Source organism: Mesoplodon mirus (assembly GCF_964341445.2).
Source record: "Mesoplodon mirus genome assembly, chromosome: 2".
Taxonomy (NCBI): Eukaryota; Metazoa; Chordata; class Mammalia; order Artiodactyla; family Ziphiidae; genus Mesoplodon; species Mesoplodon mirus.
The window spans coordinates 116,684,622-116,698,717 of NC_138977.1; the positions used below are offsets into that span (position 1 = coordinate 116,684,622).

The 14,096-nt window shown below is 36.4% G+C and overlaps 1 protein-coding gene across 6 annotated transcripts in view; it reads left to right on the top strand.

Annotated features, from left to right (window-relative positions):
- Positions 1-14,096, top strand: part of LYST (lysosomal trafficking regulator) — a 197,721-nt gene that overhangs the window by 78,970 nt on the left and 104,655 nt on the right. For all 6 annotated transcript variants that reach the window (XM_082640698.1, XM_082640696.1, XM_082640699.1 and 3 more), the window contains 5 exons: positions 1,453-1,613; positions 2,468-2,658; positions 5,536-5,781; positions 9,278-9,451; positions 10,753-10,906. In XM_082640698.1, the coding sequence (XP_082496824.1) occupies positions 1,453-1,613; positions 2,468-2,658; positions 5,536-5,781; positions 9,278-9,451; positions 10,753-10,906 (926 nt within the window). The remainder of the gene's footprint in view (positions 1-1,452; positions 1,614-2,467; positions 2,659-5,535; positions 5,782-9,277; positions 9,452-10,752; positions 10,907-14,096) is intronic.

Sequence of the window (14,096 nt, forward strand, 5' to 3'; positions counted from 1 at the left end):
GTGGCTAGTTCTGAAGTTACGAGTATAGTCACTTGATTCACATAGCACTAATTTTTACCCACCCACTTATTTCTTCATTACTTTGAGGGATTTTTTTCCCCTTTGGTACAAGTTAATGATTTTATCTATTAATAGAGCAATGAGCAAGTGACCAAGGATGAATATATTATTCTGTTGATTTAAATTCGGCACTATCTTTATCACTCTCTGAACTAATAGAATAATTTCTACAAATAATATTTCAAGATGTAATGACACTGAAAAAACCCATTAATATTTTCTATTAATTTTTATTTGATTAACAGCACACAAATATGGTAGGAATATATGGCACATAGTAGATAGTATGAATTATTTTAGTGTTTGTTGAACTCATCTCGCATTGATCTTACAGTAGGTTTTCTTTACCCGTAAAAACTGTATTGTCATAGTGCCACTAGGTGGCAGCACTATTTCAGTCACAGCCATTTAGTTGGTTCAAGAAAGATGCCTGTACAGTAATAGAAGTTATCTCACTCTAATGTTGTATGTCAGTTATACCTCAGTAAAAAAAGTTAGCTCACATCTTTCCTTTGTAAAAATATTCCTATTAAAATAGTTAAATTTATATGTTAAGTATGAAACAGAAAGCCTTAGGGGAAAGTTTTTAAATAAATACATACCAAAATAGAATATCTCATTATTAGCTTATTCTAAGTCCTTTGTCTTATTCACAAACTTTGTCTTTATAAGCTACCTTCATTATCTTAATATGGAGGCTAAAACATTTCTAAAATGGGGGTAGAGCTTGGCACTCCGCCATTTCAACTAGAGGATGAAGTTCTCCCACCATGTGTGTCTCTCTAGGAGAAACCGTTAGTTTACCTCGTCCTACTCTGCCTTTTGTAAGGATTCCTGTAACCTTTATAAGAAGAAAAGCAAGAGACTAATCAAAAGCTCGGTAATGATTTAGCACTGAAAAAAGAGAAAATGCCAAAAAGCATTGGCGTTTTAGTGCCTTGTCAGAGCAATACCTGAAGAAGTGATATTCTTTTTCTGATTCGTTTTTGAAGCCCTCATAGAGGACATGAGATTTTTAGGAATTGTTTACTGAGATGGGAGACTTTCTGGTAAAATCAGGGGGAGGTGCTAGATTTATATCTTAAACCAGGAGGGTGAATATGCAGAAGTCAAGTGGCAAAGAAAGCTTGCAGCAAATGTCCGGTCATACTTCCCACGGCCTGGTGTAGGACCATCAGTCATCTCTGTTCTGCTCCCCTCCTTTGGGGGCTTGTGGACCAGCAGCACCTTGGACCAAGACACAAGAGAATCAGCCCTCCTCTCTGTCCCATCACCAACTATCTGATACTGAACCAAGAAACTTGTTCAAGAATTTCCCATTTTTAAACATTCATACTTTAAAAATCCCTAGTACTCACTGAAGTAATTGATTTAACTTTGTTTTTAACGTAGGAAGCCTGATGTTACTTTGGATTTTATGCTTCCAAGAAAAACAAGTTTGTCATCTGACAGCAATAAAACATTTTGCATGATTGGCCATTGTTTATCATCCCAAGAAGAATTTCTGCAATTGGCTGGCAAATGGGACCTGGGAAATTTACTTCTTTTCAATGGTATATTTTTCCCCTTCAAAGCATTTCCAAATTTTTCTTTCAGTTAACAAATATTAAACTAAGTTATTTATCCTGGATAAAGTATTAATCCCTGTTCCTTCACTTGTACTTAGTAAGTACTGTATTTCCTGGATTCCAAGATGTACTTTTAAAATATTTTAACATTTTTATAATCTAGGTGCTTCTTATAATTGATACATACATTTAATGTAGAGGTGTACATCCTACCTCCATACTCTCCCCAAAAGAGAAGCTTATATTAAATCAACTTTATAATCCTGGAAAATGCACTGTTATGACAGGTACACTTAGACTGGTTGTCTCTTTTATTTATAATTTTAGTATATTATATTAAAAAATACCACATTTTAGGGGAAAAAGAAATACGTGATTTTAAAAAATATATCACTAAACCTGGCACGTAATAGCATTCAGACAGTGTTTATTGAATAGATGGATGGATGGATGAAGGAATAAAGATCCACATGTTATTTTTAAAAGGAATTTACTGAGGTATAGTTTCCATTTACAAAAAAGAAAAAAAAAGAGGCAAAACAAAACCAAACCTGCTTTTAGCCTAAAGAGCAACTAGAAATTTCATGACTTCATTATACCAAGAGCTTTCAGTTAACTTTATATATGTATCTATATTAATTCATCTTACATCCAGCAGATAATCTTGCTGTAAATTATTTGCTCATTACACCAATTTGGAAACTGAGGCTTTATCAATTTTGTAAGATACAGTGAACAACTATAAGAATCTAGCAAAAAAACCCTCTTGGTTTCTTGTTTTTTACAAAAAATTTGGTTGGAGTATTTTAAGTAAATAACTTTATTTTTTTGCTATTCAGGAGCTAAGATTGGCTCACAAGAGGCATTTTATTTATATGCTTGTGGACCCAATCATACATCTATAATGCCATGTAAATATGGCAAGCCTGTGAATGACTACTCCAAATACATTAATAAAGAAATTTTGCGATGTGAACAAATCAGAGAACTTTTTATGACCAACAAAGATGTGGACATTGGTCTTCTAATTGTAAGTTTTCATTTTATAAGTTTTAACTTTATAGTAACTGTTATGTATGTTTATTGAATGTGTCATTAGCTGGGAATTAGATTTTTAGAGTTTTTCTTTTCTGTTTCTCAATATTTTCTTTACTTAGAAATGTTTTTCTTTTTAATTGAAATACTTTGACCACCTCAGAATTCATTTTCAGGTTTCAAATCTTCATCTGCTTTTCCTTGGAACTATATTTCTATACTAAGTATCAGTTTAGTTTAGGTTATACCTATTAATCATTTGAGAAAAATGTTTATGATATAATGAAAATATAACACGTGTTAGCCTTAAAAAATTGCTTATTACCTTTCTTTCCCATACTTACAAATAAATACTAACTTTTATTTATATTAATTTTAATTACACATATTCAGATTTTAGAATATTTCTTTCTTTAATATCAATAACAACTAGGAATTTTGCTTTCAAATTATTGCTAACTCTGCTTATATGAGACTCTTGATTGCATTTTATACATTATTCTAATATTTTGTTATACTAATATATAGATTAGGAGCTTGTGATAGATATTTTTCATTATAGCAGCTAGGAAACTGACCCTTCATGGTCTTAGAAGATCTACTAAAAGCTGGTAGGCCTAGCCATGAAACTGTGTTCCTCCTTCTCTTGCTTTGTTATGAGAGGTACAATTATAGGTCAGAGATATTTCTTACTTGGAGACTACTACTTTGGGATATATTTTGTTGTTATTGTTGTTAATGAGGTGTATATTTTACAATCAAAATATATTATATTTTAAAGCTGTAACATTTGACTAAAGTGAAGGAGAAGTTCTAGTTCAGATACTTTGTAAAACATATGTTAAGTCTTAAGTGGTGTTAAATATATATCTGTGGTAAAATAAATACAGAGTAGATACCTGTGGAATTTAACTGGAGATCTGGTATTAGGCACACAATCTTTTTCTCCCTAAGGAGTATTTTAAAATGGGGGTTGGGGGTATTTGGGCTGTCCACTATTATTGAGTGGGGGCCAGGGATTTTAAGTATTCTACAGCGCATGGGCGGTGTCATACAACTCAGAATTAATCCAACCCCAAATGTGCCACCGTTGACCAAACGTGCTTTAGTGAAATGATTCTCCAACCAGAATCACCCAGAGGACTTGTTAAAATGTAGATTGCTGGGCCAGAGCTTTGGGTTCAGGAGATCTGAAGTGTGGTCCAAGAGTTTACATTTTTAACAAATTCCCAGGTGATGCTGATGCTCCTGGTTGGGGACCACACATTGAGCATCTCTGCTTTAGGAAGACAAAGGAGCTCATACAACAAATGTCTGTTCAAAACATAATTTTAACTCTCTAGTTCTTGGTTAATGCATTTGTTTTTACAAAAATAACATATTCTTAATCCTTTTATTTTGCCCAAAAAGAATATAGGTTGTAAGTCATAAAATTCAACAGAAATTATCACAGATAAAAATTATACAAGGGCTTCCCTGGTGGCGCAGTGGTTGAGAGTCTGCCTGCTAATGCAGGGGACACGGGTTCGAGCCCTGTTCTGGGAGGATCCCACATGCCGTGGAGCAGCTGGGCCCGTGAGCCACAACTACTGAGCCTGCGCGCCTGGACCTGTGCTCCGCAACAGGAGAGGCCGCGACAGTGAGAGGCCCGTGCACAGCGATGAAGAGTGGCCCCCGCTTGCCACAACTAGAGAAAGTCCTCGCACAGAAACGAAGACCCGGCACAGCCAAAAATAAAATAAATTAATTAATAAACTCCTACCCCCAACACCTAAAAAAAAAAAAAAAAAAAAATTATACAAGTTTTATGTGAAAAGTCTTTTTTAGAAAGCAGATTTTTTAAGCCTGACTTTATTATTTTGGGGTTATGAGGTATGAGTGAGCAGTCAGGCAGAGATGGTGCCCTCCTGGCAAGGCATTGGTGTCAGGTGGGACATGTTCCAGGTAACTGGGCATTTTATCAGGTTTCTAATGAAAACTACTACAGATATACAATTTTGTTTCGCCCAGCATAATCATATACAGTAGACTGTGTCGTCAGTTTAGTTGGTATGCTTATATGCTAGGTGATGCCTGATGAAACTATACTTAAATCACCACGAGTTGAAAATGATCGAAGCCCAAGACCGCCCCCCACCCCCCGCCCCGGCTTCTGTGAGAAGATCTTGAATCTACCTGATTTCCCTAAGCTTGAGCTCCTGCAGCTGCCTCCACGGAGAGCGCCTCAGAGTATATTTTGCATTTAAAATTTACCATCATTTTAAAAGTAGTCAATAGAATATTTGACAGACAGCCAGAATCTGATCAAAACTACCCTCTGCATGGGAGAAATATTGAAAGTTCCATTCAATTTCAGTTAGGTATGCTGATAGTCTGGAATTTTATTCTAGTAGAAAGAATGATCTAGTTTAGAGTCATGTTTAAATGAGTAGGCAGCCCATGAGCAAATTCAAGACCAAGATACATTTGAATACGTTGACCCAGAGTCTCCAACTCATAGGGTTGTAAAGATTGGTTAATATTTATAAATGCATAGAACAGTGCCTGGCATGCAATGAGTGTGGTATGGGCTTGTTGTTATCGGTGATAATAGGTATAATTTCATGTTTATTCTCAAAAGATCAAAGCTGGAATTTTTTCAGCCTTGATGTGGTTTACACATATTGATCACTGCTAAATGAAACTTATCTTTTCCTTTGTGGGGAGCTGACTTGCTTCTCATGTCCATCTTTGTTTAGTGTAGTGTCTTTCTTTTTTAAAACAAAGAAAAAGATTTGTTGGTTGTCTTTTCACTTTGAAATATTCATTTGCTAGTTAATAACTTACTTTTTAAACTTTGTTTAGTTACTGAAGGAAAATATTTGTGTTTCAGGAAAATCTTTCAGTTGTGTATACCACTTACTGTCCTGCTCAGTACACCATCTATGAGCCAGTTATTAGACTTAAAGGTCAAATGAAAACACAACTCTCTCAAAGACCCTTCAGCTCAAAAGAAGTTCACAGCATCTTATTAGAACCTTATCATCTAAAGAATCTCCAGCCCACTGAATGTAAAACACTTCAAGGCATTCTGCACGAAATTGGTGGAACTGGTATATTTGTCTTTCTCTTTGCTAGGGTAAGAATCACTGCTTATAATTTTATTTAAAGAGAAACTACCTCTTTATTATTGATACATTTTAGGATTTCTTTTCGAATACAAATAAAGCTATATATCAACTATATTAAACTTTTAAGATTAAAAAAGCACCTATTGTTTAGAATGTCATCAAACTTTCTGCCACAGGTAATTTTTGATTAAAATTTCTTTTTAATTTATGAAGATTTTAGAAGTTTCCTATTATCCAGAAATGCAATTAGAACAATTAAGTGTTAAATGTACAAGATTTAAAATTGCCAATGAGAAAAAAGAAAAGCATACCATAGTAAAAATATAGAAGAAATGTATTCCTTAAAATAATGTTTGTGAAACGTGTTTTTCCCTTGAAGCTTCCAGATGCATGGGGGAAAAAAAGGTCAAATAAGTACAAAAATAATTTGTTTGGGTTTGAATTTTATTTAAAGCAAAGGAGAAATACAAAAATTTTGAATCATGCCATAGGTACTGTTTTAGAGAAACATGTTTAATTATCTATTCTATTTAGTCATCTGAGGGCCATCACGATATCTTTCCTGATGCAGAGTAGGCAGTCAGTAGTATATGTGACTGTTTCAGGGATTGGTAAAATCCAAATGGGGGTACAAATGGTGTGTCTTCAGTACAAATCATTTCTACTTCCTTGTGGTCCATATCCTTGTTTAATTAAAGCTGCCCTGATCTTTTTTCATCCTCAAAATTTTCTCCTTAAGTATAACTTCTGCAACATTATCATACTGTCTCCCTAACCGGCCTTCTTTCTTTTAACCTTTTGATTAATTTTTCAATAAGAGACATACCAGTGTTTGTGGTTATTGTTACTGTTCTTAAAAATATATATATACATATATATATATATATATATATTTTTTTTTTTTTTTGTGGTACGCGGGCCTCTCACTGATGTGGCCTCTCCTGTTGCGGACCACAGGCTCTGGACGCGCAGGCTTAGCGGCCATGGCTCACCGGCCTTGCCGCTCCACGGCATGTGGGATCTTCCTGGACCCGGCCACGAACGCGTGTCCCCTGCATCGGCAGGCGGACTCTCAACCACTGCGCCACCAGGGAAGCCTATAAATATTTGATTAGCATTTGATCCGCCATACTCTAAGCTGTCTGTCTTTCCTCCTTTTACTTTTTCAAACTTTTTTTTGCATCTAGTACCTAGTGTTTTAAAATTAAAAGCTTTTCATTTAACTTATCAGCATTTTGTGATCTACTTTTATAGCTTTGTATAATTTCAAAATGGTTTTTCCTCTTTCATCAAGTTATTGAATATAATTTTGTTATGTTTACTATTACACAGTGACTAGATCCTAGAGAAAATGGTTAATTTTTTATCTTGCATACATATAGGATCTTGCCAATAAGACTTCTAAAGTATGTTTTTACACTTAAAACTTAGAAACTTTGTTCAGTATCCACCCTTTCCTACAAAAATAAAATTCAGTCTCCTTAAAATCCTTACACGTGGGACTTCCCTGGTGGCGCAGTGGTTAAGAATCCGCCTGCCAGTTCAGGGGACAGGGGTTCGATCCCTGGTCCGGGAAGATCTCACATGCCGCAGAGCAACTAAGCCCGTGCGCCACAACTACTGAAGCCCAAGTGCCTAGAGCCCATGCTCCGCAACAAGACAAGCCACTGCAATGAGAAGCCCGTGCACCGCAACAAAGAGTAGCTCCTGCTCGCTGCAACTAGAGAAAGCCTGCGTGCAGCAACGAAGACCCAGCGCAGCCAAAAATAAATTTTAAAAAATCCTTACACGTATAGCCTGCATGTTTTTTTTTTAACATCTTTATTGGAGTATAATTGCTTTACAGTGGTGTGTTATAGCCTGCCTTTTGAGCCTAATGTCCACCATCCAACCAAATAGGCAATCTGCATTCTCCTAGATGTCCCGTGAACTTCCAGTCTTCGCCTCTCTCCTGACTGTGGCCCACCCCGGCCACCCATTTATCCCTGCTTCCCAGGGTTTTGCTCTCTCTCCAGGCCATCTTCTCCATGTAGGCTTCCCTGTCCTGAGCAGAGTGGAGTCAGAAGTAGTTTCTGTGCTCTCGTGCATTCACAGTGTCTCACTCTTCTTTGCCTTTTTATCATCATAATAAGGTGTGTGTTTCTTCCATATAGTAGTTTCCAGAAAGCACTGGGGGAATTGAAGTACAAGTCACAATCCGTAGTTTCTATATGTACATCTTATCCTTTGACCCCCATTGGAGGCAGTTAGCACGCCTATTACTTCTTCCTCTCCCACAGCACAGAACACAGATCCTGTTTGCTGAGTGACTAATCATCACAAATTTGAGGCATTTTGCTGACATTTCAGATCACTAATAAAATGCTACTGAATTCTAAGGTTATCAGTGTTATTTTAGTCAATTTATAGAATATTTAAGAGACAAATGCACATGGAATTTATGGAGGGGGTTTTGTACTGTGTATTCATTATTTTTTTTAACATCTTTATTGGAGTATAATTGCTTTACAATGTTGTGTTAGTTTCTGCTTTATAACAAAGTGAATCAGCTATACATATACATATATCTACATATCTCCTCCCTCTTGCATCTCCCTCCCACCCTCCCTATCCCACCCCTCTAGGTGGTCACAAAGCACCGAGCTGATCTCCCTGTGCTATGCGGCTGTTTCCCACTAGCTATCTATTTTACGTTTGGTAGTGTATATATGTCCATGCCACTCGCTCACTTCGTCCCAGCTTACCCTTCCCCCTCCCCGTGTCCTCAAATCCATTCTCTACGTCTGTGTCTTTATTCCTGTCCTGCCTCTAGGTTCTTCTGAACCATTTTTTTTTTTTAGATTCCATATATATGTGTTAGCATACGGTATTTGTTTTTCTCTTTCTGACTTCCTTCACTCTGTATGACAGACTCTGGGTCCATCCACCTCACTACAAATAACTCAAATTTCATTTCTTTTTATGGCTGAGTAATATTCCACGGTATATATGTGCCACATCTTCTTTATCCATTCATCTGTCGATGGACACTTAGGTTGCTTCCATCTCCTGGCTATTGTAAATAGAGCTGCAGTGAACATGGTGGTACATGACTCTTTTTGAATTATGGTTTTCTCAGGGTATTTGCCCGGTAGTGGGATTGCTGGGTCGTATGGTAGTTCTATTTTTAGTTTTTTAAGGAACCTCCATACTGTTCTCCATAGTGGCTGTATCAATTTACATTCCCACCAACAGAGCAAGAGCGTTCCCTTTTCTCCACATCCTCTCCAGCATTTATTGTTTGTAGATTTTTTGATGATAGCCAGTCTGACTGGTGTGAGGTGAGAATTTATGGTTTTTAGTTTTGTTTCTTTACAGTTCTTAAGTAATTACAAACAGTGTCAGCAATAAAAAAAATAAGCTTTCAAATGAAACTAATGGGTTGACGTTACATAATGGAAGATAACCACACGTTAAATTTTTAATCTCAACAAATGAGAAAAAATATATCTGCTTTTTTTTTAGGTTGTGGAACTCAGTATCTGTGAAGAAACTCAAGCATTAGCACTGAGAATTATACTCTCATTAATTAAATACAACCAACAGAGAATACATGAATTAGAAAATTGTAATGGACTTTCCATGATTCATCAGGTGTTGATCAAACAAAAATGCATTGTGGGCTTTCACATTTTGAAGGTAGGTAGGTTCTCATAAAACTTATTCTTTGGGGCTTCCCTGGTGGCGCAGTGGTTGAGAATCTGCCTGCTAATGCAGGGGACACGGGTTTGAGCCCTGGTCTGGGAGGATCCCACATGCCACGGAGCAACTAGGCCCGTGAGCCACAGCTACTGAGCCTCCACGTCTGGAGCCTGTGCTCCGCAACAAGAGAGGCCGCGATAGTGAGAGGCCCGCGCACCACGGTGAAGAGTGGCCCCTGCTTGCCACAACTAGGCAAAGCCCTTGCACAGAAACAAAGACCCAACACAGCAAAAATAAATAAATTAATTAATAAACTCCTACCCCCAACATTTTCTAAAAAAAAAAAAAAAAAAGAGAAATGAAAGTGGCTCTTGACACTATAAAAAAACAAAAACAAAAACAACTTATTCTCAGAGTTTCATATGCAGTGATACCTCTTCATTAAAGTCTTCCAATAATAGAGTTTTGTGTTTCAGTTATTCCTGAAGAAAATGAAGGAAACTCAATAGTATATATTTAATCAAAGTAAGGCTCTTCTAGGTTTTTCATCATTTAAATAATTACATTTTAATTGCCTTTAAAACATTTTAGAAGAGTAAAAGAAAAAAATTAAGATTTTTAGATCTTGATTAGCCAGCAATGTCTCCTTGGCCGGCCCCTCATTCTGTAGATTAGTGAAAGTGAAACCCACAGAGAGATCGCTGTTTGCTTCAGCTCCCGCAGTTATGGAAGACAACCTAGTTCTCCAGACACCTAGTGCTGTGCCGTTCCCGTTAGGCAATGCTGCTATAGAGTTAGCATCTTAAAGCCTTATTAGCTTTTATTGTGATCCAGCTGTCATCATATATTTAAGTACCTTTCTAACTAAAAGCATTTGGTAACATTGTGAAAATATTTCTCTCTGAGGGTACTAGTACTAAGGCAAAAGACCATGCCTCTTCCCATGCCCCCAAACCCCAACTCTTGAAACTGTCAAGATCCATACATTTGTGGCATGAATGCTTCTTGGAAAAAATTTAAAACCCAACAGATTCATTGAATTTAAAAAATAGGATGTGGTTTCTTTTACCCCATATTTGAAACTGAATAGTCATTTATAAATATTTGAAATTTGGGGGTTTTCGCATTACTTGAATTGTTTTACAAAACAATTTAAAGATACTTGGTGAAATGTTGAGTTATTCACTAGTTTTCCTTTGAATTTTATGTTATGACTGCTAAGATTGAAAGCTTAATATTTCTTTTGAATTTCTGGATTAACTGTTGATGCATCTTGTATTAATGTTGTTTTTCCATAGACCCTTCTTGAAGGTTGCTGTGATGAAGATATTATTCATATCAATGAGAATGGAGAATTTAAGTTGGATGCCGAGTCTAATGCTATAATCCAGGATGTTAAGCTGCTAGAGGAGCTATTGCTAGACTGGAGGATATGGAATAAAGCAGAGGCATGTACTATTTTTGTGGTAAAAAAACACTTGTGAACTTACACTCAACAATTTTTACGTGTACAGTACAGTATTAACTGTATACACTTTGTCGTATGGCGCTTCTCTAGAACTTTTTCATCTTGTTTGACTGAAACTCTACCCATTGGACAACAACTCCCCATTTCCCCTGCCCCCAGTTCCTGGCAACCACCATTTTACATTCTATTTCTATGAGTCTGATTACATTAGATACTTAATACAAGTGGAATCATTCAGTGTTGGTCTTTTTGTGATTGGCTTATTTGACTTTGCATTATGTCCTCAAGGTTCATCTGTGTTGTAGCATATGACAAGATTTTTTTCTTTTTTAAGTCAGAATAATATCCCATTGTATGTGTATCCCACATTTTCTTTATCTGTTCATCTGTCATGCACACTTAGCTTGCTTCCACATGTTGGCCGTTGTGAATTATGTTACAGTGAACATGGATGTGCAGAGGTCTGTCTGAGATCCTGTTTTCAATTATTTTAGATATGTATGCAGAAGTAAGATTGCTGAATCATATAGTAGTTCTATTTTTAACTTTTTGAGGAACCTCCATCTATTTTCTGTAAGAGAAGCACCATTTTACAATCCTACCAACAATGTGCAAGTGATCCAATTTTTTTACATTCTCACTAAACAGTTGTTATTTTTTGATAGTGCCTATTCTATAGGGTATGAGGTAATAGTTTGTTGTGGTTTTGATTTGCATTTATTTTCCTGATGATTAGTGATGATGAGCATCTTTTCATATACTTATTGGCCCTTTGTATATCTTCTTTGAAGAGATGTCCATTCAAGTCCTTTGACCATTTTTAAACTGGGTTATTTGATTTTTTGTTAATGAGTTATAGGAGTTCTTTATATATTCTGCATATTAATCCTTATCTCATATATGGTTTGCAAGTATTTTCTCCCTTTCTGTAGGTTGCCTTTTCACTCTGTTGATTGTTTCCTTTGGTGCACAAAAAGGCATTTACTTTTAAATATTCATCCAATCATTCTTTTGGAGAACAGAACAAATTTACCACTTCAACGTAATGTTAATTGTAGATGGAAATCTGGAGATTAATTTCTGTGCAAGGCTTTAGACAGCCATGGATAATGCTGATCTGGAGGGTCAGGATCAGAGCTTGGGCTGCTGGTAGTAGCTAGAGCAGTACTCGGCTGGAGAACATTTGAATCAATGGGGGACTTGCATTTACCATAAACTCTGAAAGGGGTCCTGCTAAGAGTGTGGAGAGAGAGTCAAGGAGAGGGAAATAGACACACTTCTGAGTAAGGGAGCCACGTTACCCAGAAGTCATAGAGCTGTATCAGTATACAGGGCAAGTCTATGAAGTCTTGGCTTCATGATAGGCATAAGCTAAGGAACATGCTTTTATCTTAGGTCTAGGCAAAGCATCTCAACAGCTGGATGGATCAGGTAGTCTTCACAAGGACCCAGCCAGGGAATGAATATAGGGCTGTTTCCTTTCTGCCCTAGTTATAAGCATAGCCTTCGTGGTGTGGCTCATAGAGCCTCCTTAGTTCTAGTGTAGACTGTAGATTGTCCAGAGTTATTTAGCGTATAACAACAGTATCATCAGGCGTAATTAAAGACCAGTTCAAAGTGTGTACCTTTAGAATTTTTAAAAATTTGGTTACTTCCAAATTTGGCAACAGCCCCCCCAGATTTGCTCACTATCAATAATGAGTTAGGAAGCTGAAGGAAACACTTCTAATCTGTCATTAACAAACACAAATTTTGACCAAACATGGTAGAGGAAAGACAAAATTATTTTTCTGTTCTTCCTATATAAAATTATATTACAAAATTATTGTTATATGAAGAAGCAGTCAAAGAATATGCTCCTGCAAAACACAGGGGGAAAGTATTACAGAGCTGTGTCAGGCAGCTAACTATTGCTTTTTCTGGATTTTATGGTATTGTCAGTTTTTAAAACTTTCTATTTTGGGGCTTCCCTGGTGGCTCAGTGGTTGAGAGTCCGCCTGCCGATGCAGGGGACACGGGTTCATGCCCTGGTCCAGGAAGATCCCACGTGCCGCGGAGCGGCTAGGCCCGTGAGCCATGGCCGCTGAGCCTGCGCGTCCGGAGCCTGTGCTCCACAATGGGAGAGGCCACAACAGTGAGAGGCCCGCGTACCACAAAACAAAACAAACAAACTTTCTATTTTGTTGTGATTTCTCATTCTGAATAAATACTCACTTTCAGAATTTAAAAAATCCATATATATTTATATGTATATACACACACACACACACATATATATATGTATAAAAATACACTTAATGTTTCAGGGAGAGGAAGCAAATGAACATTGTGATAGTAAATGCAAACAAGTTGGATCAAAGGCAGTATAAATATAAACATGTAATAAAGAAATAGCTCTATTGTAGATTGGAAGATCAAATCTTAACTAAAAATTGGACAGCTATTTTAGTATTTCAAAAGAGGATGCTAATTTGAGCATTAAAAAACAAAACATTTTTTGTTGAATTCAAAAGTGATATACACAAATACTATGAGTTTGAAATAAGATTTTCTTTCCTAATTATTTTTTTAGCTGTGTTGTTTTGTTTTTGTTGCTAGTTGTCTGTTTGCTTTGGCACTGCTCTATTTTAGTACTATTTTTCAGGCCTGAATCAAGTTTTCATACTTGGCCTACCTCATCTTCCAGTTTTTTGTTTGTTTGTTTGTTTGTTTTGTCTTCCAGTTTTCATATGTCTTTTTCTCTCAGGGCACCTTGGCCCTGTCTTATAAAGAGAGAGGCCTTCGTTAGAATAACATGATTAAGTCTATCAATTCCTTGGCCTTTTCATTATTCATTTCCATCAATAATGGCAGGAAAAACAGCAAGACCTGCAACACAAGGCAGTTAATTTTGCTTTTTGTTAATGACTTTGTTGAAAGGTTATTTGGGCTAATAAAATGAGGTGAAGATTATCTTTCAGTAGTAGTTATCTATGTAAGATTCCTTTTTCTCTATTACTGTGGATAATTTAAGATTGATTCAGTATGGGAGAAGCATTTTAAAGCACCTCAAAAGGATGCTAACTACTGTTTGAAACTGCACACTTAGTAATTGTACAGAGAATTCTATTATTTGGACTTAAAAGTAAATTAATCCAAAATGCAGAATTTCTACATTGTCTAACTTTTTTCAAT